At 39.4% G+C, this 24533-nt stretch overlaps 1 protein-coding gene across 1 annotated transcript in view; it reads right to left on the bottom strand.

Annotated features, from left to right (window-relative positions):
• Positions 1 to 2555: 2555 nt before the first annotated feature.
• LVRN (laeverin) overlaps positions 2556 to 24533 on the bottom strand; it is a 37549-nt gene continuing 15571 nt past the window's right edge. Inside the window, exons 7-20 of the mRNA XM_087741707.1 lie at positions 22017 to 22160; positions 21622 to 21687; positions 21421 to 21486; positions 20197 to 20366; positions 18653 to 18729; positions 16701 to 16840; positions 15122 to 15177; positions 13678 to 13831; positions 12711 to 12805; positions 11975 to 12082; positions 8019 to 8189; positions 5784 to 5924; positions 4460 to 4535; positions 2556 to 2962 (exon numbers count right to left, since the gene is read on the bottom strand). Of these exons, the coding sequence (XP_087597833.1) occupies positions 2816 to 2962; positions 4460 to 4535; positions 5784 to 5924; positions 8019 to 8189; positions 11975 to 12082; positions 12711 to 12805; positions 13678 to 13831; positions 15122 to 15177; positions 16701 to 16840; positions 18653 to 18729; positions 20197 to 20366; positions 21421 to 21486; positions 21622 to 21687; positions 22017 to 22160 (1611 nt within the window). The 3' untranslated portion in view covers positions 2556 to 2815. The remainder of the gene's footprint in view (positions 2963 to 4459; positions 4536 to 5783; positions 5925 to 8018; positions 8190 to 11974; positions 12083 to 12710; positions 12806 to 13677; positions 13832 to 15121; positions 15178 to 16700; positions 16841 to 18652; positions 18730 to 20196; positions 20367 to 21420; positions 21487 to 21621; positions 21688 to 22016; positions 22161 to 24533) is intronic.

The raw sequence follows: 24533 nt of genomic DNA, 5'->3' as shown, positions 1-24533 counted from the left end.
GATGTTGGGGACACAGTTGGAGATGCACACTTGGGAGAAGGTGCTTGATGCCAGAGGAAGGACGCCTCCAAAGCGACTGTGGCCAGTGGGCAGCTTATGCCAGGGCAGGGACACTGGTGAGGAATTGCAGATGACCAGCGCTGGGGCAGGGACACACCTGAGGGGATATTGGTCCTGTTCTAGATGAACAACAAAGGATCCAAAAGAATGCAACATAATCCTTCAAAATACCTCAGGTCAATGTTCTTTGCAGGGCAAGCAATGAATTCAAGAGGAGTCTGAACTTCTCCCTCTTTAGCCCACTCTCCTGATTCCCCTTGCATCTTCCCTTGCTCCTGCAGCTTCCCTCACTTGCTTTCTCATCCTGTCTCCTCTTTGGGCCCCTGGTCCTCTCACCTCTTTTCATCCTCCCTTCCCAACTATTCTGGCAGGTCCTAATTCTCCCTCAGTCCTTCCACTGCACAATTTCTTCCCCATCTTTGCCAGCTCCCAAGTTTCCTGCCCTGTCACAGATGCATGCTGTAAAGGCAGAACAAATGTAACTTTTTGACTTCCACACTCTCAGGGCAGAGAGCAGGACTTAAGGCAAAAAGCTGGTCTTTCGCATCATATCTACTTTTTTTTTTTTTTTCCCCTTAGGTCCTACTAAATACATCCTGTCTATCAATGACACCTCCTCCCACTGGAAATTGCTCCCCGCACACACACATCTTCACAATTACATGTAAATGTAAATAAAGCAATAAGGCAATAAAGCAGCTTTCCCAGCTTGCCCTGGATTCCTCCCATGCACCTTGCCTTCCCTTGTTGCATCTCCCATTTGCCACTTTCCAAACCTCTGTGCTCAACTTGTACTCAACAGCAGCAAGAACTGCCATTGTACAGCTGTTGATGTTACATGCCACCACATGCAAATGTGTGGACGCTGGAAGCAAGAGCAGTTCAGATCTGCTCCTACTCAGGCAGCTTGCCTAGCAATCACCTTCACCATTTGCCTCTGCCATGAAAACTGTGCTGCTAGTCTGCAATACAGAATGTCAGCCAAGAGGCACACATTAGTCAGGAGCCATTATTTGAAAACAACTTCTTATTTCAAATTGTTTTAGTAATTGTTTGCATATTAGCATTTCTAATTAAGATTTTTGTTCAGTGGAAAGAAGAAAAAAGAATAATAAGGAAGAGTGGTTAGAAAGGAGGAGTGGTTACTCATGGTTGGAAGGAAATGATTTGGACGTACTGGGCTTAGGGGTAAAATGTTATCATGGGAAGTTTAGTCCATAAATCCTGCAACAATGACTTTCTTGAGCTTTGCTTAGCCCATCTGATGAGGCATGCAGAGCCAGTGATTAACTACTGGGGGTCAGCTGAAACAAAGCCCCTCTAACTCATCATAGCCTCGATGACTTCCTCTGCTTTCTGAATCAGCTTGATGAAGACTCTCAAGATTGCACACAATTTTCTTTGGCACTACCCTTAACTGGATCAAACGCTAAAGAGGTCAAACGATTCCAGCACTAACTTGGCTGCACCAGTTGGTAATTCCCATACACTAAAGGGATCCTCAGATAGTCTCAAAATAGTTATTATTTTTCTTTGCAGCCATGGGGAGCAGAGGAGATTCATTGAAGCCAACATGGCAATGTCTTCCTTAACTGTATTTAGAGGGTGCCAGTGAAAAATTATTTGCATTAACAAGTCTGGATGTTATTACTTGTCTCCTCATAGTGCAGTACTCGAACTTCTTGGATTTCCTGCATTCCCACATAACATTGTTTTCTATGTTAACCTGAGCACCGGTACAGTCATTTTGTCATAACACTGTTACCCCACAAATAAATAAATTGCATGGACTGAGGATCCCATACTTCTTCAGACACAAGCTAATATGGTTTGCTAATACTAATGGTCTGAATTCTGTCAGTCACCTCCAAAATGCTGCATAAGCAAGATGATTAACCCTATGTCTACATCAGCGAGCAGCTAAGCTAGTTGCACTCTAGTGCCATGGACAAAATGACCATCAGATAGTGGTGTCTACCAGTTGCACACCAGGAGCTCATCATCTGCCAGATAAATTTCATCCAAAAAGAATCCAGTTCACACACTCCGAGAGTGTCCGGGGGGTTGAAGCATACTAAACAGAGACAACTGGGAGGGTGTCTTCAAAAGCACATTCCTAACCAAAGACAAATGTACATCTAGACACATTAAGTATAGATCTGCTAAGGAAAAATAAAGTTTGAATGACAAGGCATTCTTTTATTACAATTAAAATTTGAGGTTTCTTTAGTCCTTTCCTCCCTACAGCTCTGAAGCCATTCTCAAGTTTATGTTTCACGCCACTGTTCTAAATTATTATCCTCTTTGCAATTTGCAAACATAGAAGTGGAGAGAGACAGATAAAGAGAAGTGCCCAAGGTCACAGTACAAATCATAAGCGAAACAGAATATAAAACTTTTCCAGCTTCCTCACATGTTTTTGCCACAAACTTGTACCACACCTTTCATTCTGATATTCAGAAAAAAACAAAGGATTTACGACTGTATCTATATGTTAGATTATTATTATTAGCAACACATCCTTACTAACAACTCATCCTGTAGGAAATTAATTTAGATCTAATATGAAATTATATCTCTTATTTCTCTTGCTGAATCTTTCTTTTCTTTGTGAATTATTTTAGCCTGACTTTCCAGTCAGGAAGACAACCACAGGACTCACAAAAATGTGCTTTTTCTTTAATTACATCTTAAAATGAATACCAAAATGCTAGTGAATCACACTCTTAAAATATACTGTAAATTGTTTTCCAAGTCAATCATCTACATTTTTCTGTAACCAGTTGGCAACTTTGGTTAGCAGTTCTCTCCTTTCCATATTTTCAAATTTTGTATACTCCAGCAGTAGAGTAGTAGCCACTCTCTCTTTCTCTTCCACTGTAGTATTATAAAAAACCTGCAACTGAAGAAATAAACACATTAACTTAGTTCACATAACTTCACTTGCAGCAAGCCACTGTATACCTGACAGATGCTTTAGACAGAAGTGCATAGAAAAGGGGGAGATGGCAGGGACTAAGGAGGGGATGGGGCAAGCTTACTGATTAACGCTAATGTGGGAAAGCTTCTTGCACATCAGGAATGTGCCCTTTTGCCATCCCTCTGAAAATCCTTTTAAATGCAGCCAACTTCACTAGTACTGGTGGTACCACACAGTGTCTAGGATTAGTTGGGTAGCAGAATCCTCTTCTGCTGCCTGTTCTACAATCACAGAACAAGAAGTCTTTCCTATCAGTCTAATGAGCAGAAGACAAGAGAGGACTGAAGAATAGCAAAGAAATATATGGGGGGAGTGGGAAATGAACAAGAAGAGAAATGACATAGATGTCAGCATGACAACCAGCAACCTAACATGCCAGCAGCCCAGCTTTTGGTACCTTTCTTGTAGACATCATGGCAAAGGTGATATCTACAGACAGATTTTAAAGAGGAAAATGAGACAGCTTTGGGGCTGTCTCATTTATTGGGACTCAGTTCCAAACCTGGAGGTTAATTTAAAGGCTGGCACTGGGCTATTGCTTTTGCCAACCCAAGGAGTTAACTTGTCCCTAAAGAACAAACGATGAAAAACTTATCGTTCATGAATGTTCAAGAGAGATTTCTTTGATTTTAGGAGCTCTCTGAATTGCTCTCCTCATTAAGCATCCCTTCTCTCTTCCTTGCTGTATGCATGCATCAATGAACAGCAAAAAAGGGATGCAAAATTTTTCCTGTAATGACAGATACTAGCAGTGCAGGGCTGGCAGAGTTGTGGATCGCATGCAGACAGCACAAAAGCTGAGCTGTTGAGAAAAGAAAATAATATTTTGGGAAAGAATCTAGGGAGACCTGGAGTGGAGATGAAAGAACAAGAAAAGAGAATGAAACAAGCAGTGATGGTTATTAATTTGTCCCAGGGACTAACGTGGATTATTGTGGGGAATAAATTAAGACACTCTACAGCCACCTCCCATGGATTTCCACCCTTCAGCAGGTTTCCCAAAACCCATTCCCTTTTTCCAGATGTACAGCAGCCCAATTAGAAAGCATTGTTCGTGGGCTCATCTGGGCTGCCACACAATCAAAAGGAAAGAACTGTATCACACGTGCAGGCCACCTGTTCGGCACACGGGCAGGCAACCTCTTACGCTGCAACCACAGAGAGCAGGACAACATCGACCCCTGCACAAAAGCTCACTTTCATGCCATGCTTAAAAACCAACTGCACACATGGACCGCAGAGCTATGGGTGCATGTTCACGTGTTTATTTCACAGATGAGGAAGTATTATTTTTCTCGATGTCTCAACATAGCAACATTATACAATACATTCTATGGTTTCTTTAAAAAACAAAGAGATTTTAAAACCTGTATTTAAAAACTGGCAATAAAGTTAAAACTAACTGCTTCTCTGATTTACCTCTTGGATCTGTACATCTGTATTGACGAATCTTCCCATGAGTTTTAATACATCATGTAATAATTCCTTCCCATATCTGTAAAATTGAGAGAAAGGTCCTTCAAACAGCATGTTAGCAAATATACTAAATTTTATCTCATTTGAAAATACTCTCACTATTTAGTTATTATTTACCATGTTGGAAATAGCAACTAAGCTGAAGTTTGCAATTGTGCACTCTTTTTCCCCTTTTAAAGAAATATCATTAACATTCAATGTAGACATTTGAGCAGAATGAAGCACACTATTACCATTCATTTTCATTTCCCAGTAAGATCTGGTATTTCTACTTTGGTAACATGAATTCTTTGCTTAAAATAGATAATCTTTGTGAGCCTATACAGCCAAACTGAGCTAGAAAGGCTAATTAATAATGATTCTAACGACTTGGTGTTTCTGTTGGTATCTTGAGGATGGCATATAAATTAACACCCACACTATTCTTTTAGTTTGAAAATCATGGGTCAGTTTCCCACCAAATTTTGCATCAGTATGGAACACAGAAAAGCTCTGTAAGGGAACAAGTTCGTGTGACACAAACCTGCCACAACTTGCCTTTTCTAGCATTAGCAATACAGATACACATCGGAACGCTCCCAGATGGCTGGTCTTGGTTATGCTGCCACTAATGGTTCCCAATGGACTCCTCTGTCACCAAAGGCAGCAGGAATGTACTCTGTCACAGCCCTGCTGCTTTTCACCATTGCCAAGGAGAGCGGAATTCTTTGAACAGTCATCAAAATACTTGCTTTGCTTAAGACAGGTAGCCCAAGCTCACCTGCAGTTTACCTGCATCAGTGCAGGTAGGCTAGAGATGGGTTAGGACTTAAGTCAGGGAATAATACTGTAGTTGGTCCTTGCAGCACTTGTAAACCTGTGTGCTCCAATGCCCCATCTCTCCATACTCTCTTTGGAAAAGAGGTCACACTCTTATTCCAGCATTTTACACTCACGCTTGTGAAATGCTAGTGAATAAACCCATTTCTAGAGTCATATTTTCCAGGAACTTTAACACTTAAAAGCATCGAAACAGTCATGAGCAGATTAGTTTTTAAAGTGTTCTGTGTCTGACATGAGGTCTTCTTTGATATTAAGCCCTGATCCGAGTTGAATCCTCTGAAAACCCTGCTCTGCATAGTTAAGGAATTGCATCAATCATTACAAAAAAGCCATCTCTGGAAGGAAAACCTGCACCTGGATTTTACAGCTCAAACATAAAGATGGAGAAAGAAGCCAAAGAGCCAAAGAGAAATAAAGGGAACCCAAAGCTGGTTGCTTACCATACCTTGCACTCAAAAGTGGCCAATTTTCCGTAACAAATTCCCAGGCTATACGGTGCCCAATATCCTTAGTCACGACATATAAGATGATGATTGAAGTACAATTGGAAGAAAATAATGTATCACTGAGTCCATATTGCAAGTATCTGTTGGAAAAGAAGGTAATAATTGTACCTATCACTTGCTGTTTAACAGTGATGATCTGGAAATGTCATCCAGTTCAGGAAAATTCCTGTCTCAACAAATACCACAATGTGGAAGGTTATACAAAAGTTGGTGTCACTCTGAGCTGTGTATTCAGCTTGGGTTTTGTCCATATGTTGGTGAAATCCCATTCTTGCACACTGACTTTCCCCTTCTCAGTAAAATGAGGGTGTAGCACATCAAGTGGATATATGTGCTTTTCTTACCTGTGTTACAGAAAGACAACCACTCCTACCAGACAGCCCTGTGGAAGGGCAAACTGCTTCTCGGTTTCTGGAGACTCACTTTGCTGTGACACAGATGGAGCCTAGAGTGAGCCAGCGGCGAGACACTCTGTTATGCAAATGCAACCCGTTTACAGGGTCCCCTATAACAAGACCCAATAACAAGGGGTCTTGGATGGATTCATTCGGGCTAAGGCATGAATTCAGAAGTATTTAAGGAACTACGTGCCAGTGATGTCAGTGGCAGCGAGTGCCTGAATATCTTGAAAAAGTAAATAACTATTCTCTTTGTTACCTCAATGCTCCTACTTTCAAGGAGCACTGTTAAAGAGTTATCTTCTCATAGGGTCCTGCAGACAGCTGCTTTATGGCTAGAGCAGATGAGCTGGGTTTCTCCCATCTGCAAGCCACCACCATGCTTAACAGAACGGACAAAATACACTGAGAGCCAGGAAAAGCCCAGCTTAATGTTACTCACCCCAAAAGACTTTCAGGGTGGCATTTAGAAAAATAGATTGGCTTATCAACTACTAAGGCACAGGGAGGAAGGAGGTCATCACAACTCCCTGAGCTTGTCAGGGACCAGTGCTAGCCTGTGCCAATGACAAAGTCAATAAAAGACCATAGGTTAGGTGGAAAATCAGCATAGCTGATTGGACATCTCTTCACAACCCATCTTGCCTTCTCCTCAGGCATGTTTGTTCTGTCTTCTCAAATGACTGCCATCACAAGAGCAGGTGGCTGGCAGGAGAAATATCTCTGCTGCTTTAAGAGATTTAGACCCATTTAGTTTATGCCAGTTCTTGAATGATCATTCTTTAGGCCATCGCTGGCAAATTTCTGTCCTTCGATGAATCCTTTAGGTAATGTGGACATGACAGATTGCAGACTTCAGCTTCAATATATTTTTACTCATAAAGTGAAAAGATTTTATATGGATGCCAGTGAAAGATAATAAATACAGTATTCCAAAATGTGTCCAGGAAGCATTTGGACAACACTCTTAGATATATGGCTTTACTTTTAGGTTGCCCCACATGGAGTTAGACTCAACAATCTTTGTGGATGCCTTCCAACTCAGGATATTCTATGATTCTATGAAGCTGGAAATTTAACAAAATTACTTTTCAGCATCAGTCTGCACTTCAAATGGTGAAGAGCTTGCTAGTAAGTCTATTTTCATTTCTGCCCTTAACCTGGGTGATTTGGCTTCCACACAGAGGCTAAATAGACTATGACACTTTAGTTTGGAAACAAAACAAGCAGGGGAGAAGGAGTATGGGAAAATTATACAAAATCATAAATGGCAGGGAAAAATGTCAAAGCAAATTATGATAATTACTGTTTCTTATGGTGCAAAGAGTAAGGGCAGCCAATGGGTTCCAAGTAAAAAACCAACACAAAATAGGTTTAAAACAAACCAAAAGGAAGCATGTTTTCAGACAACATGCAGTTATATTATGGGATGTGTTGTCATAGTCTGCTATAAAGCCTGAAGGTATAATTTCAGTTCAAAAAGGTCACTAGATACATTGACAGAAGACAGGCCCAGTGTTACACATGACACACTAGTTACCAAGCTCGGGAATCCTTTTCTCAGTGATTACCAGCATCTGGGATGTTATACCAGCAGAAGGATCATTTGTGTTTGCCCTGTTTATCATACTTTAAGAAAACTCATAAGATTTTCCCAGGGTCTATAAGACACGTGCTTCCGGGGCAGGCAAACCTTCATCAGGTTTGCACAGTACAGTATTTGTGTTCTTATGATTTACTTCCATATACACAAAGATATACTTTGATCAAGGTCACCTGTAAAGTAACCATGACTCTTTGGCACAGCTCATGGCAGAGAGCAGGATGTCTTTATCTTCCTTTGTGGAGTTGGTATGGTTATACATCTCCCATGCGAAATTCCATTCTTTATCACTTCCCACTGCAATACCATAGCAGCAGACTGTTCTTCTAATTAAAAAGGGAATTCTGCAAAGCAAAATATGATTAAAAGGTACTGTATTGTTGCAAAGTCAAAACCAGCAGTTAACTGAAATCAAATGTTTATTTACAGTTTAAAAATGCACGAGACAGGAAATATAAAATAGCAATCTAAATAAAGCTAGGAAATTTGATTGCTTTATTCATGATTTAAACATTTTAAAAGCATGCAGTTTGAAGGCAAACCAAAAATCTTTTTTAGAACAGTTGGACCAAGCTATTTTGTGTACATACAGTGTCAATGCCACTCTTTCACATCACAGCCTAGGATCACACCATTAAAGACTGTACGGCTGCATATAAGCATCATCCCAGACAAGCCTTTTCAAAGTTTCTTCAGTGAATGCAGCCAGTAGGAAGAGCCACGTGCAGCACAAATGGAAACAGAAGGGACATTTCTCCATGCAACAGGCAGCCTCCTATTAGTCCCACCCCAGGGGAGAGTCCTCAACATAGTGATTAATTTCTTAAAAGAAACTAAATGCAAACATTATCAGTGTAATACCCTATGTGCAAAGGCTGAACAGAAAATTTCTCCTGCAGCAATAATGTGTCCCTGACACTAAGACATTGTCAACACTTTCCAGTGATAGCATTGTATACTACTATGCAGGCTATCTGAAAACAGTTTCAATTAATGGTATTTTGGAATTATTCTCTGTAGGAGAATGGGTACCATTGTTACAAATGAAATGTTTAACCTTCCAATGGCATACCCTTAATCTGCTTAGTGTTACGTAAGACCAAGATTGTAAGTAGAGGTGTAAAAACTATCTTCCATTAGATCAGAAGATAGACTTGGAAAAACAGACATATTTCAGGTCACAAAAGCCATTCTTCAGGCCCAAAACTGGAAGAAGCAAATTCAAATTTAAATATCATTTGAGAAAAATTCCTATGAGTTTCAGTAGAAAGTTTCGGTAGATCATACTGATATTAGTCAGTAGGACTACAATATTAGTCAGAAGGAAGGCTGTATGACAGCAATGTGCAAAGCAAAAGGTAGAGACAAGTAAGTTATAAACTCTGGAAACTCAGACGGACAGTGGAAATGAGGGACAGAGTCAGGTGTTTTGCATGACAGATATCACTTGTTAAGAAGTGAAAATACAAGATGCAGGGATTTTGATAGTCCCGTTGTGGGTGGGGGATTTCACTGGCATAATAACAGGAAGTGTGGGCATGTTTTATATTTACTGCAAAAAATAGTTTGGAATAATTTTTACCTGGATATGTGCTGGAATGTAAGGGATTTGCCACTGAGAATGATGCTTACTGAGATTGAGTGGTTATGTCAACGTAAAGAATAGTCCTGTGAGGAATCCTTTTATGATAGATCTTATTTGAGCTATAGGGTCTAGTAATTTGTTTAATGGTCATTTCACAATGTTGCAGAAAGAGGCCACGGTAGGGTGATAACATGGTAAAGCTGCTTTGGCTAAAATACAGCTGTTTATTTTGCTACTGCAGCTGTTCCAATAGTTTCAAGAAAATGTTGGTTATTGAGTGTAAAGTTGTTGTGGGTGAAGAGCAAACAGACAAGCTCTGTGTATCATTTGGCTGCAGCTCTGATGTTCAGCATTCAAGGCAGGCTGTACGGGCAGCTTACTATAGGACAATGGTCCACTGGCTGGTGACATCGATGGTGTCCCTGAAGTGGCTTATGTTGTACAGTTCACAGAGGAAGTCCACTGTGGTCCAGAGGGACTTTGGAGCTTGAGGTTATATTACATGAGGGGTGGGACTTATTCATCCTGATATTATTTCTGGGAGTGGTTATGTGGTTTGATATTACTGGCCTGCCAGGATTCTCCTGTTTCTGGATCTTGGAGAAGATGCAAAAGGCTGCTGTGGATTATTTAATCTCGTTTTCCTGGAGCCAATGCAGAAGTGACATAGTGATTTCTTAACTTTTGAGGGCAACAGCAGTATATGGTTACCTTTAGTAAATAACTAAAATGTACGGCAATATTGTCCCTCCCTCTAGACTCATTTCCTTCTTTCAAAAGAAGACAAGCCAGTAACAGCACCACAGAGAATATGTTAATTTAGCTAGCTCCACTTCACTCCTATAAGAAAAAAAGAGTAAAACTGAGAAACTGGCTGGGAATCACGGCTCATGGCTTGTTATCTCCTGGAACAGATGAAAATGCACCGTACCAAGTCCAGTTAAGTTCTGCCAGGAACTGTTTGGAAATATTCAGCTGAAAGTTGAACACCTTATCTGAAAGGGAAAAGCATTACTCCCTTCCACAGATGTGAGAATCCTACTGGGTTCCACCTGTGGCAGAACAGCTGTAGTGCGCTGTCATGAATTTTGCTCTCAGAATGGAGAACGTAAGAGCATCTAAAGGGATCTGTCTGTGAAATATGAGTCAAAAGTTTATTGTGTCCTTTTTCTTTTCTGTCCACCATATGAAAAGCCTCCTTTTTAACTGAATAGGAACTGTTCATTTGAAACCTAAGAAGTGTCCTACCTCCTATGTTTTTTTTTCCTTAAAACATGATCATTTTTTTCATTTAATAAAATTAGTAGTCGCATTTTTTCCACACTTACAGCCATGTGAAGTGTGAAGCTGTAAAGTCCCTTTGAACTTATCTCAGTGCCAGAAAGGACAGCAAAATTAATCTTCTCCATCTAATTCAAAACCAGATCAGCAAATAAATTCCACAGACTTTTCAGCTCTTCAACTCAAATAAGGTATGTAGTATTTCACCAGGAAAAAAAAAAAAATCAAATATTATTAATAGGGGACGATAGGTGACTATTTTGAAAATAGCCTGAGAATTCAGCATAGCTTTATTGCTTTTAGTGAGATGGTAAGAATATTCTCTCTGGAACATAACAGAATGTATTTAGGCTATTTAAACTTTTAATTTTAATTGCAAAGCACAATTTGGTTTTTATGAAGATGATCACTACGAAGCTGTTTAAAAAAACCCACAAACATAAAAATACAAGTTCAGTTTACTTAGCCAACTACATGTATCAACAGAGATAAAAGTAGCAACAAAATATTTACTACAACTACAACAAATAAAAATAATAATAAACTTTAAATATTCACTCACCAGTGCCAATACTATTTGACTATTGCATAGAAAAACATCGAAAGAAAGAGGGAGGAAAAGAGAATAATAATTTCAATACATTGTAAATTTTCTTTAACAATGCAATACTTGAATACAGAAAATCTGATCCTGGTAGGGCCTAGATTCCATCCTCACAGACCAGAAACCTGACCACTAGGTTCCACTATCAGCATAAGAACTGACAGCTGTTCCCAGCACCTCTTTACGGGAATACAGAACACGCAAAGTGATTTCACGGGCTCACCATGGGCAGATGCCTGTATTGTACAAACACTGTTTCACTCAATATTGCTAAGAGAAGCTTAGAAACTGAGTTGGTATACATGATAACCCTGAGGCTGTACTGCAGCAAAGGGACTGGACAATATTGGATATTAGCCCTAATCTGAGGTTCAGCTGTTCTGTGGCTAAACAGATTTTGGTCTTCATGGCAAAAATCTGCATCCTCCAGCCTGTAAAGTCTATGTAAAAAGCAATAATTATGAAATCATCATAAAGTTGGGATTTGGGGAAGAGGAGGGTGTGGGGGAGGCACAGTTAGGCTTAAATTCTGTCATTCTGTTGAGAAAGAAGAGCAGTGTACAGGAGCATTTCTCATTCTGCCTCCCCCATGTAAAAGCCCTTTAACTTTCCACCTCACTTACGCATGCACACCTCTAAGAGAACATTATCATTCTTACTTGTACTCAGGGTTGTCCATCCACTTAGCATACAGTTCAGATGACAGCTTCAAACAGTCTTGGAGGCCCATCCAGCACGCTGTTGCAAAAAGTTTTTCCAGATACACTCTTGAAGGTAAGCCAAAATAGCAAGAATAAAAGATACGTATTCCACATTTGGAGTACTTGAACTGTGCTTGACCAGCACAGTTTCAGCACATGATGCTGTTAACACAGAAGAACCTCTACTGGAAACAGTTGAGGTTTAATAAAAATTTAAAAATTGAACTACCAATAATGCGTTCCTGGCATCAATATTCATGGACATCAGTGAGGCTGCCAATGTACTATAATTTTTCCTAGTTTTTCGTTTGTTTTATATCGCTCTTGGTAGTTTCAAGAGACTAGCTGCATCTAGTCCAAATCATTCTGACATGCAAGACTGTGGCTTCAGTAGCCTTGCAAAATGAACTATTTTAAAGTTCTAGTGATTAATGCATAAATCACATCTGAAGTTCATTGCTCTCAGTTTTTCCACAACTAGCAGCAGCCTGTTGAGCCTGTCCTCCCATAAACAAAAGCTACCACTCAGATCATTAAACTATCATCTTTTATGCTCACTAAATAGACTGAAAATATCCCAAACTGTCCTGTTGCTGCAGTTTCATTGGAGGTGTCATCATAAATAAGAAACAATTATAGGGCAGTAAGAATAACAATTCAGTTAGTTACATTCCAATTAAAGCAGAATACTTACTGAGCAAAATAGTCATCTTCCAAAGCATCAACATTTTGACGAATAAAACCTGCATAATAATGGTATATTGGCAACATTCTCTTTAAAAGGTATTTCTTTTAAAAGAAGGGAAAGAAAAATTACTTTAATTTAGATGCAAGTTTTTATTTTAATGTATTTTTCTTTACTTACTCAGATTTACCCTAAGAATTTACCACTATTAATTTCTTGACAACACAGCACATTAAAATAATGTATACAAATTGGATCTAAAATTCAATACACCTGTACATCCATTCAAACTGGGAAGTTACCCTTTCACATCACTAAGACCTTTGAACTCATTATAAAAGAAAACAAATGTTCATTTTCAGAGAAAAAGACAGAAAAATAAGTTCTTCTCACATATTTTAAACATACCTTTAGTTTTAGAACTTAAGAGAACTACTATTGTGGGATTGCACTTTAAACAAAAGTGAAATCAAATAGAAGTCAAGGAAATAAATAAGACAATATTATCTCAGGTAGCTCAAATACGGGAGAGAATCTTCTCATTTAGCATCCAGACCCAATTCCTTCTTTCTTTCCATGAAGACAAACTGGAAGGCAGTACAAACCACAGAGCACATACATTCTACACCCCCTTTCTACATAGCAGTGTTACTCATTACTTACTACTGACTATTTACTGCTGACCGATAGCTGTATTTTCTGGATCCTCAGTCTTACAAAAACCTAGGATCAAGCTTAATATAAAGAATGTGAATGGATTTCTGCTTTACAATAAGAATTGCTCATGATTCAATGATATTTATCACTGACTAATATATGCAAATAAGTACCTCCTCCTATTTAAAAAAAGAAGTTGATAAAATCATGCAAAGGGAATGACAAGAACTATGACCCATCATAGTCATCATTACATTCATTTTAGTCTGATTTATTTAAATGGTCTAGTATCTTTGCTAACTCACAAAAAAGGTGATACCTTTAAAAGTGGATATACTTCATAATTCTTCAGAGTACCTTCCAAATTCTCAGGTACTAGGTTTAACAATACCACATTCCATATGAAGAGTTCATCTTCTCTGGCAAGGTACTTTGTTAGTTCAAGTGCTGTTTCAATCTGAATGTATCCAAACCTATTTGAAGATAAAAAACCTCATACTGAGCATATCTATTCATGTTAATTACCTGCCACGAATTTCTGTTTCTTTATGAAACTGACAATAAAGCATCAGGATACTGCATGGAGAGTGACCTAGAAAAGATGTTGGAAAAATAAAATAAATATAAACCAATGGTGCCTCTAAGAGCTGAACTCTCGAAACATTTATGACAGAGCACAGCACCATGATCAAAGCAATAGGACAATCATGGCAGTAAGCAGACTGTATTCTTCTTGTGTCTGTAAGATACAGTATAGGCACATTTATAGCATGTGTCAGTCTCACTAGAACAAAATGAAAGAAAAGAGCACTGTTTTGAGTTATAATACATTTGTATTTTTATTGCTAAACAACATATTCTCATTACAGGTTCTCTTGTGGAATCTACATTATTGTAAAAATGGAACAATTTAATTCACATGTACACTATTCTTGGAATTAACAACTTCACCATGGCTTTTCTGTGCCTCAGTGTGGAATTAGCAAGGAATTCATTCTTTCCCAATAAAAGTCCAGTTCAAGCCCCTCTCCTCCAGAAGAGAAATATTTCTAATGTACTTACATAGGAGCACAGTTGTATACTTCACAGTTACATTTCTTACTACATACTAGGTTTGAGCTCTCTGATGAGAAGGGACATTTGTATGAGAGGAGGAATGGGAATTTTTACCTCCTCCTCTCAGAGCTACCTCCACAGGCTCAGGGAGGCAGGAGGGGCAGCGTGCTTTGGCCACCTGCTCCCTGAGCTCCCACATCATAGGTGTCTGATGCTTTTCATGTCTCTGGTACGTTTGAGGCCCCAGACATATTTGATGCTTCTTCAGCTCCCTACAGTACTACTGACCTCTCTAGCACCACAGACATGAACAACCGAGTCATCCATCAGCAAGGGAAATGAAAGAGGTATTAAGAGTGATGCAGGACAGCATAGCTAAGATAGCCCAGAATAAATTAAGGAGAATGTTCATTCAGAATCTTTCTTTTGTTACAACAAATATAGGTTAGTCCCTAAAAAACTCATGACAGTGACATTATTTAAAACATTTCCTAAGAGCTGGAACAAAAGTTAAAAGAAATTTAGAAAGAAATCACTCAGCGCTGACAGAAGAACGGATTAAATACTTAACTGCCCCACCCTTTTGTCAAAACAGCTGTTGCTCTTATGAGGCACATATGGGTAGGAATGAACAAAGCAGAAGTAGCAATGTTGAATGCAATCATGTAGTTCAATCATTTTCTATGACATAGTTGAAACTTACTTACTGTGTCAATGCAAAAACATCATCTATCAGCTGGAACCTGCTGACAGCAGGAATAGCCTGCAGAAAGCATTCATGTGGCGTTAATAGATCTAAACATGTCAGTAAGAGATTAAAAAAGCTTTACTATTTTTAAAAAGGATAAGACAAGCCCTTAACACTTTTTCTAAGCCAAAATCTCTACAAAGCATCATAAAATGGATCCTGCATTTTAAGCTGAAATGATGTATGTGCTTTTAGTAATGTTTGTATACATAAATATATAAATATACAGCTACATAATGTATTTATATATATAAATATACAGCTACAGTACATTAAGCATGGAATTTCAAGACCCATCTTACCTGCATGCTGTAATGAAAATTAAAATATGGAAACACTACATTTCCTAAAAATATCTTAGTTACACCATTTTGGTACCTTTTTCCCTTTTGAGGCTTCAGTTCAGAATACATACTCAGATTAGTCCAGAGCAGACTGTTTGGCACTATCATGAATTAAATGACCAAGGCAGAGCCGTGGGTGAACCCCTGCCTACAGCTTGTGCTCTCACGAGGACTGCTGGTCCCTCCTCGTCTCTTCCCTGCTTCCATACCCCTTCAGCTCAGCCGCGGCTCGAGCAAACCTTCCCACCGACCGGTGCCAAAAAACAGCCCTAAGCCAGCACACATCTAATTTCCCGCTGACTTAGACTTGCTGTGAAAGAAAAAAGCCTAAAAGAAAGGAGGCCAGTGTGCCATAGAAAGGTTTAACCACACCACATGCTCTGATCGGCCTCGTGTCCAGGCCTTCTGGAGAAGACATCTGCACTGATTACTGTTATGCTGAAAGCTTAAACTTTCTCACCATTGTTACCAAAACCAATGAGCTGACATTACTACTAGAGCTTCCGGCTCACTCTAGGGCTAGGCAACATTAAATACTATGCAACCCCATATACAGCCACAGGTACAGGCTGGTCTGTACTGCTTTCACCTTCAGCCCAAGCTGTGGCAAGTCAGCGGTGGGATGAAATCTACTCTGAGTTATAGTGTCTATAAAGGACTGAAAGAGCCCAAGTAGAACTGATGGGAACTTTTCTTCTAAGAAAAATCTCCACCACAAAGAAAAACAAAACCAACCAAAAAACCCAAGTCAGATGATTTTTTTTTTTTAATTTCACCAGCAGAAATATTGTGCTTTGAGGAAATGTGGAAATAAAAAGCTTCCTCCCAGCTTTCCTTCTCCATGGTTACCTAACAGCAGATAAAGCTCAGTCACACATCCATACCAGTAACTCTTTGAGTCAAATTTAAGAGATTGGAAGAACCACAAGCTGTTAAGACAACTTTGAAGACAGCATGCCATCTCATGTAAAGTTATTTTTCATGCTTATGTGATACTATTTGGGCCTGTTCCTCTTCCACGGTGGAAGACTGCCAGTGACTTTAGTGGTGCAGCAGTGGATCATTTCTTCTTACATGATAAGTGAGTTTCTCATTATTCCAGGTTTTCATCAATGTGATTACTAGTAAGAACTGCAAGAAGAAATACATGGAAAGAATCTGTTTATAAGCTTGAGAAAACACATATGACCTTACCTTTGGATCACTTTCGAGCACGCGTGCTAATCTTTTTAAGTTTAATTTATCATAGTTCACTCTGTAGTATCCACTTAAATTTACATTTAGCAGGATCCAGTCATATTCTGACTCCGATACTTGTATTTCAGGAAACACTTCTGTAAAGTGACATTAAAATGTATCATTTTATTTTCTGTGCACTGCTACATTCTCTTGCATTTATAAATACTGGACTCAGTGCTCCTCTGAGAGCTGAGACACAAGTTTGAGGTTGGACTCAAAGAGAATCCCCCAAAAGCCCGGTGCATTTATGATCTCTGTTCTGCACAGAGCAGCAGAACTTCAACAAGCAACTGACCCCTCAGGTCCTGCGCACCTTACTGGTACTGGCTTAACCATTTGAAAACAGCATGGGTGCCTAGAATATGGCACTAGCAGTACTTCCCCTGTAATGGCATATTGGTTCAATGCTCTGCTCATCATTAAGAGCACTTTTAGATCCAGCTAAAATATCAAAACTATGCTCCTCCACTCCCCAGGCTGAGTGAAACGTGTTCTACCATAACAGCACTCTTTTCCTAGTGTGTCTTTTTTTGCTGCACAGACATTTATCACTCGGGGACAGTGACCAACACAATTGTATGGGCAGAAGATAAGTAAGTAGACATTGCCTGAGGAGCCCTAAACCAACAGGACAGGCTTCTAACGCTGTACAGCGCAGTGCTGAATGAACACGCTTGGCTACTGGTAGCAGCCCAGCTTGTAGCTTGGAGTTTAATTTAACCTGTTCATAATTAAGATAAATTAGCTCCTGCAAAGCAATTTGCAGCAAAAATACACATACACAAAATCGCTTTTGAGATGTTTCCTCATTATGTATCATAATGATGCCACTGCATCAACTATTCCAAAATTCAAGTTAAAACTATGCTTTGTACCAAATTCCTCCTTTTCATTTACCAAAACCATTCTCATGAATACCTCTGAATGACTACATTAACAGTTCTCCACCAGAAGCCATTTCAACCTCACAGGAACAAAATGGTAACTGAATTTAAAATTACCCTTAACCTTTCTACCTTTGTAAGAAACCATTTGGTTTATTTATGCATCAAAAAGGCAAAAAGGAATTCTTTTTTTTTTTAAATCTTAAAAGTGAATGCACGTTCCTTGACTGAATAGTATCTGGTAAGTTCAACACATGGCTTCAAATACAAATGGAATGTGTTTTACTCCTGAATTTCTACTTTATTGTAGTCCCTTCAGGCAGATGCAACATGATGGGTCTTTTTCATAATTTCTGTAGCTCTTAAGTCACATGATGGGTGAGGAAATGGAACTGTTATCACTTCAGTAATAAAAATTAGCACATTACACTAGTCCTTCCAAGCAAGCACTGCCTAACAATTCTTTTCTGCAGATTTTCTAATTTTTCAGCTTAGCAATCACTGGTTTATTTAACTTTAAATCTAAAGCATTCAGAGGAATAAACATCCACTGTTTGCTTATTTATGTGTCCAAATACTGTGAAATGATCACTCAAGCTATCTTGTTGCCTCAAAAAGAGGGAAAGCAGCTTTTAACCACTGCAAACAGAGGATGAAGAGCTGGGATATGCACACAACATATTGCGGTTTTGGTCTTAAGCATTCCACAAATACATCAGTCTCTGCATCATCTTGTAACTGATTCAAAAGCTGATGGAGTTCAGAGCTGATTTGCCAAAGAAAAATAATTACCCCATTCTAATGACTACATTTCTTCTTTCTCAAAAAATATAGCTGTTTATTGGAAAGCACGGAGATAACACAGAACTGAATTTTTTATTTGCTTGTAGATGCCCATAAACTCATTTTTCTATTATAAGCCTTTAAAACTATCTCCCTATTCAATTCAAATTCTGTTTATAGAAGTGTTAGGTGCGATTTTATCAGGTCGTTTTAGCGTGTGTGAACAAATACATTACTTACTGCTGCTTTTATCTAGCCACATTAAGGGTTGTGATGATCCATTTCTCATCCAAGAAATAGGAATAATCCATGTGTTACTTAATAAAAAAAGAGATAATATGATTAGTTCTTATGCTTAAACTGTCCCCCCTCAGCTGATGCTAAACTAGATTGGATGAGTTCCTTCTTACAAGAATCTCGATCTACCTTCTCTCCTCTCTGATACAGAAAACCTCATCAGATGGTGGCACTTTTGCTGGATCAGCACTTAGGTTCAGCAAAGATAAGGGAGTTTTAGCATGGATTTAAATAGGCACTCATATCTAGACAACTATTCAACGCTAGGTATTTGAATACTACTGTATCTCTGTACTCTGGCTTTCCTTATTCAGGCAACAATTTTATTCTCCTCACTTATTACACTTCACCCTATTTCTGCAGAACATAAAGCTCCTTTTCAGACGAGTATCTACCAAAAAAGGCTCCAGGCAAGCAACACAACTGTAATTCTGACAACTGTAATTCTGACAACTGTCATTTCCTTTCTGAGGGAATGTAAACCTCACAGTGAAAACAGATGAAAGCTACAAAACTCTGAAATTGCTCACGAAAATGAAAATTTCTGTAATATTTGCCCTGGATTTGCTTAAATTCCCATGCTGTTGCCTCTTGCTGAAACTACAGTAAAGGACTTAACGTTTGTAACTTGGAACTCCTTATCTAGCTAACCAAAGATGCTGAATGGACTAATCCACTGCACTTCATGGAGCTTGGAAGCAAAGGAAACTCTGGTCCTCGTCAAAATTTCTCTTTCGGCTGTTTGTATGACCACCAATAGCAGCCAGGGAAAAACTGCTTTGCTGTCCTTTATACTTTTTCCTTGAGTGAGAACTCATCCCATGGGCCCTGTCCATGAATCCCAACACTCATGACAGCTGCTGAATTTAATGAAATTTCAAACTCTAACCATGAGTTTCCAAAGTGGGTGACCAAAGGCAGCTCCTTCTATCACTGTTTTTAGGCATCTAAATAAGTATCACCACTTGCAAAAGCACCAGGAACTTGGCAATGCTCACTGACGGGAACTTTAGAGCTGCATGTCAGCTACACAGTATTTTCTGAGAAAGGGGTCATTTATATAAGTAAGTACTGAAATGCAACCTGTTTGCCCTTGCCAAGCAGAAGAGATTGGGAATATATGCACTGGAAGAAAGCTACAGCATGGTTCACCCAGGTCCCCAGTCCATACAACTGAGGGATGAGGAAAGAAGAAATTTCCAGGCAAAACTCCTGCCCTGCAACCTATTCATGGCCTGTGTCTGTCCTTACAAAGCCATTATGTGGCTAGAAAAGTCACTACTCCAGAGTAAAGCAACCTTTTGGCAAAACAGGTGGCTTTCAGAACTACTGCAAACTCTAGGCTCAAACAGATGTTACTTGACAGCTCATGACATGAAAAAACATAAATTTACATAATCAGATGGTCAAAACATAATGTCCTAACTGATGAGTTTCCTGCAAAAAACAGGGTATAAACATATAATAAAAACACAAGCTAAACATACTTGTAAGAATCAGTACTGTTTTCATTCTTTTTATTAAGAAATTGTTCCTGACTGATTGTGCCAGTGGTTAGATTTAATGTTAAAACTGGAAACCCATTTTGGCATGTCCAGGAATCCATGATTTGTTTTACAGATGCTGGCAACTGAACTTCATCCTGTGCATCTACAACCTGCAAGAGAAACAGGAATTATAATTATTTATGATAAACAGGTACTTACTGATATTGCTTCAGCAGCACTCTAGGGGTTGTTCTAACATGTTAGAGAAAATGTAACTGCTTAGAAGCAGTTTGCTCGTCTTTGATTCATGCAAAAAATCTATGTAACAAAGTGAAAAGGACATTATTGACATTATTACAAAGACAGCATAAGCCTTTTTAGGAATTACGAAGTACTGAGATGACATTTCTCATTCTTACAACCTGACTGCTAACCTTTCTCTTTTTAGTGTTAACATACTGACACCCCTGTATGGCTATGACAGACTTAATTTGTTAATTTCACTCAGATAAAGCTGCCAGAACACAAAGATTTTTAAGTGACTACCTGATGAACAAACTGAATAGTAAAGACAAATCGAAAAAGATAATGTGAACTGGTACAGTCTCTGCTGGCTTAAAAGATGTGACAGCCTTGCATATCTGAAATTGTGACACTCTTGTTCTTAACCTAAGACTGAGTCTGCAACACAATGGAAGCCTTCTTTAGAGGAACAGGAAAGTGGAATTTTAAAAAATAAACTTATTATTATCACTTGTTTCCTTATTCAGATTTCTGCCAAAACCAGCAAAGGGTGCAATGCTGAGCTACTGCCCTGGGTATAGACTTTGCTGGATCTGTGACATATCAGCATCTTGGATTGTCAAGCCCAGAGCATCACACACTCTGATCTGGTGAAAAAACTTAAGCTCCAGAGGAACAGGCTATGCAATTTCATGTAGGCTTAGGCGATCTCCATGAAACCCAAAGCTCCACCTGGCCCTGATTTCCCATCTCATCTTTTTACTCCTTGTACTTAGCTCCACTGATCTCAGGTGTAGTAAAGCAGCCAAATAAACACTTGTGAAGACATTAGCCAAAAGAGCCAGCAAAGCAAATTTTATGCAAGCGAAAGACTGCACTAGGGATAGCCAAATTCCAGTGCAGTCTTCTACAAACAGTATATACTCTAAATTTGGACTGTGCCAAACACCAGAGCAAGAATACTAGAGATAAAAAGAGTACCATCTGTATGTGGGTCCAGAGATCATCTTGGTTAGCATTTGAGAAGGAAAATTCTTTCAGATATGACTGTACAGAAACAAACAGAAGTATCAGAGTTCATGAGGGTTCAGTGAAAAACATCAGCAAGACAAACAGTAATTTGTGCAATTGTAATTTTCAACCTTACAAATCAAGATGAAGATGTTAGTTTTTCAGACTTACAGTGAGTGCTCTGATAAACAACTTCTCAGTCAGGAAACCAGAAAGCATCCAGGTAATAGAAGCCCCCTAGAGTAGAAAAAAAGCTATGAGAAAACAAGAATTATTATAGCAATTATTATTACAGTATTTTTTCAAACTATATTCCAGAGAAGTTAGGTTACACTTCATATTGCACAGAGGTTAAAAACGTTTTCACCGTTTCTTTCATAGCCAAATAGATTCGCAACATCCAATATTTTGTGCATGCAGCAGAAACAAATATTGAATGACAAAACTACCTACAAAAAGCATTGTAATTCCACAGAATATTCCACTGTTCCTCTCAAACCTACTTAGTTTAACCTACCATTAGTTTAGAATACACAAGAAACAGGAAGACTTTTATATTTTTTAACCTTGTTGTATGTGATGCTGTCAAACAGAGACATTAAAGAAAATGATCCTTTGATCTTGTCTTCACTCTCTGACAGTGATCGAACTCCTATTTCATTGTCTTCCCTTAAGACAGGTTGTACAACATGATCATAAAAGATTTTATCCTGCAAGAAAAAGACAAATCTGAGTGAGCTTAAAAGAAAATCCTTATTCTCAGGACAGAATGTAATTATGGTATTAGTATTAATAGAAATAGTCTGTCAATAAACAAGGAACGATCCTTTTTCCCCCTCCCTAACTTTCCCATGAAGTAAAAGGGACCCTACACCCAATCCTAACATTTTCCACATGCAACATTACTGATTAGGGCAGTGAAAATTTTACATCTGAGAAGACTGTGGGCTTGGGCCTGACAAAGACGATAACAGTGTAATCCTCAGGGAAAAGTAAGTCAACTATATTACACAGCAAATGAACAAACACTGAAAACTTGTATCTAATTTACGTATGCCATTAATATGGCAGCATTTTCCTCCTAAATTCTCTGCTTCTCCTGCTGCAACCCTGAGTAATAACCTAAACATTAAGCTACTAAGGGTAGCAAGGCTTAATTATGTGGCATTTCTGCTGTCACCCAGTGAGAAATATGGAGGGAAAACGGCTCCTTTGGTGTAAATCAGCAAAGTTCTCTTTTTATCAAATGATTATTCATTCCCCCAGCTGAGCATCTCTCCTAAGACTGGATGGAAAATGACATAATTACAAAGGTGAAGAAAAAACCTAAATTTTCTAAAACACTGCAGGCCACGTTGAGCACTTCTACTTCTCAGGAAGAACACAGGCTTCCAATTAATGGTATCAAATTCGTTGACTGATTTTTCTCTCTGTAAACAGGCAGTAAATTTAATTTTCAGGGTTCAATTTGTAATTGGGTGGTGATTAGTGGCTCAAAGTCTAGTCAGAGGCCAGTAACCAGTAGTGTACCACAGGGGCAAATACTGGGTCCACTTCTGTTCAACATCTTCATTAATGATCTGGATGATGGACAGAGCGTACACTCAGCAGGTTTGCAGATGACACAAAATTGGGAGGAGTGGCTGATACAAGACAGGGTCGTGCTGCCCCCCAGAGGAACCTGGACAGGCTGGAGAAGTGAACTGACAGGAACCTCATGAGGTTCAGCAAGGGGAAGTGCAAAGTCCTGCAGCCGGGGAAGAACAACCCCGGGCACCAGGACATGCTGGGGGCCACCCAGCTGGAAAGCAGCTTTGCAAAAAAGGACCTGAGGACACGAAGGACACCAAGCTGAACATAAGCCAGCAATGTGCCCTTACAGCAAAGAAGGCTAATGATATCTAGGGCTGCATTAGGAGGAGTGTTGCCATCAGGCTGAGGCAGGTGATCCTTCCCCTCTACTCAGCGCTAGTGAGGCCACGCCTGGAGTGTGGGGTCCAGTGCTGGGCTCCCCAGTAGAGGAAAGACATAGAGCTACTGGAGACAGTCCAGTGAAGGGCCAGGAAGATGATGAAGGGGCTGGAGCATCTCGCACGTGAGGAAAGGCTGAGAGAGCTGGGGCTGTTCAGCCTGGAAAAGAGCAGGCTCAGGGGTGGGATCTCACCAATATATATAAATATCTGAAGGGAGGCTGCAAAGAGGATGGAGCCAGGCTCTTTTCAATGGTACCCAGGACAAAACGCAATGGGAACACACTGAAACACAGGAGAGTCCCTCTGCACATCAGGAAACACTTTTTCACTGTGAGGGTGACGGAGCACTGGCACAGGTTACCCAGAGAGGCTGTGGAGTCTCCATCCTTGGAGATGTTTAAAAGCCATCTGTACATGGTCCTGGGCAACTCACTTAGGTGGCCCTGCTTGAGCAGAGTGATTGAACCAGATGATGTCCAGTGGTCGCTTCCAACCTCAGCCAGTCTGTCATTCTGTGAATGTGTATGTCCTATAAAACTCCACTGTATTTTTGCACCTGTTTAATTTACCCTGGACTTCCAAGGCAAATCACATAACTGTAATTTATCAAATAGAATTACTGCCCAGTATTAAAATTTACTTTGTGGACATAAATAAAATGGCAATTGTTGATTTTTAGAAAGACAAGCTTCTAAAAGAAAAGATTAAAATTAAAAAGGACACAAAGACTTTTTTCCAGTTTAAAATTTGGTGGCCTTTATACTTTTCAATGATATTAAACCACTGCTTTACAGAGAATAAAGTCAGTTGTTGTTGAAGTTCAAAGCAGGGGCTTAGCGTATCCCATGACCTAAAAATCCTTCTCACAGAATGTATTTGACATGCCTGTATTAGTTTCCAATTAAGCATGTAATTAAGTACTTCAGTGAATTAGAGAAGGAAAGTGACGAATGGTATTTCATCTGAGCCAAATAAAAAGCAGACTGGATTGACTGCAGTCTCGCGCCTGCCCAGACTAAAGGCTTCTCCTTTCTTCAGAAGCCGAGGGCACTGTGCACAGACATTTATGATCGCAAAGGCAAGTGCATCTCATCTCACAGCTACGATTAG

This window comes from Nipponia nippon, unplaced genomic scaffold (genome assembly GCF_047370975.1).
Source record: "Nipponia nippon isolate SJK-2023a ecotype South Korea unplaced genomic scaffold, ASM4737097v1 scaffold_8, whole genome shotgun sequence".
Lineage (NCBI taxonomy): Eukaryota > Metazoa > Chordata > Aves > Pelecaniformes > Threskiornithidae > Nipponia > Nipponia nippon.
Note: the sequence above shows the minus strand (reverse complement) of the source record. Positions and strands in the feature narration are given on the sequence as shown.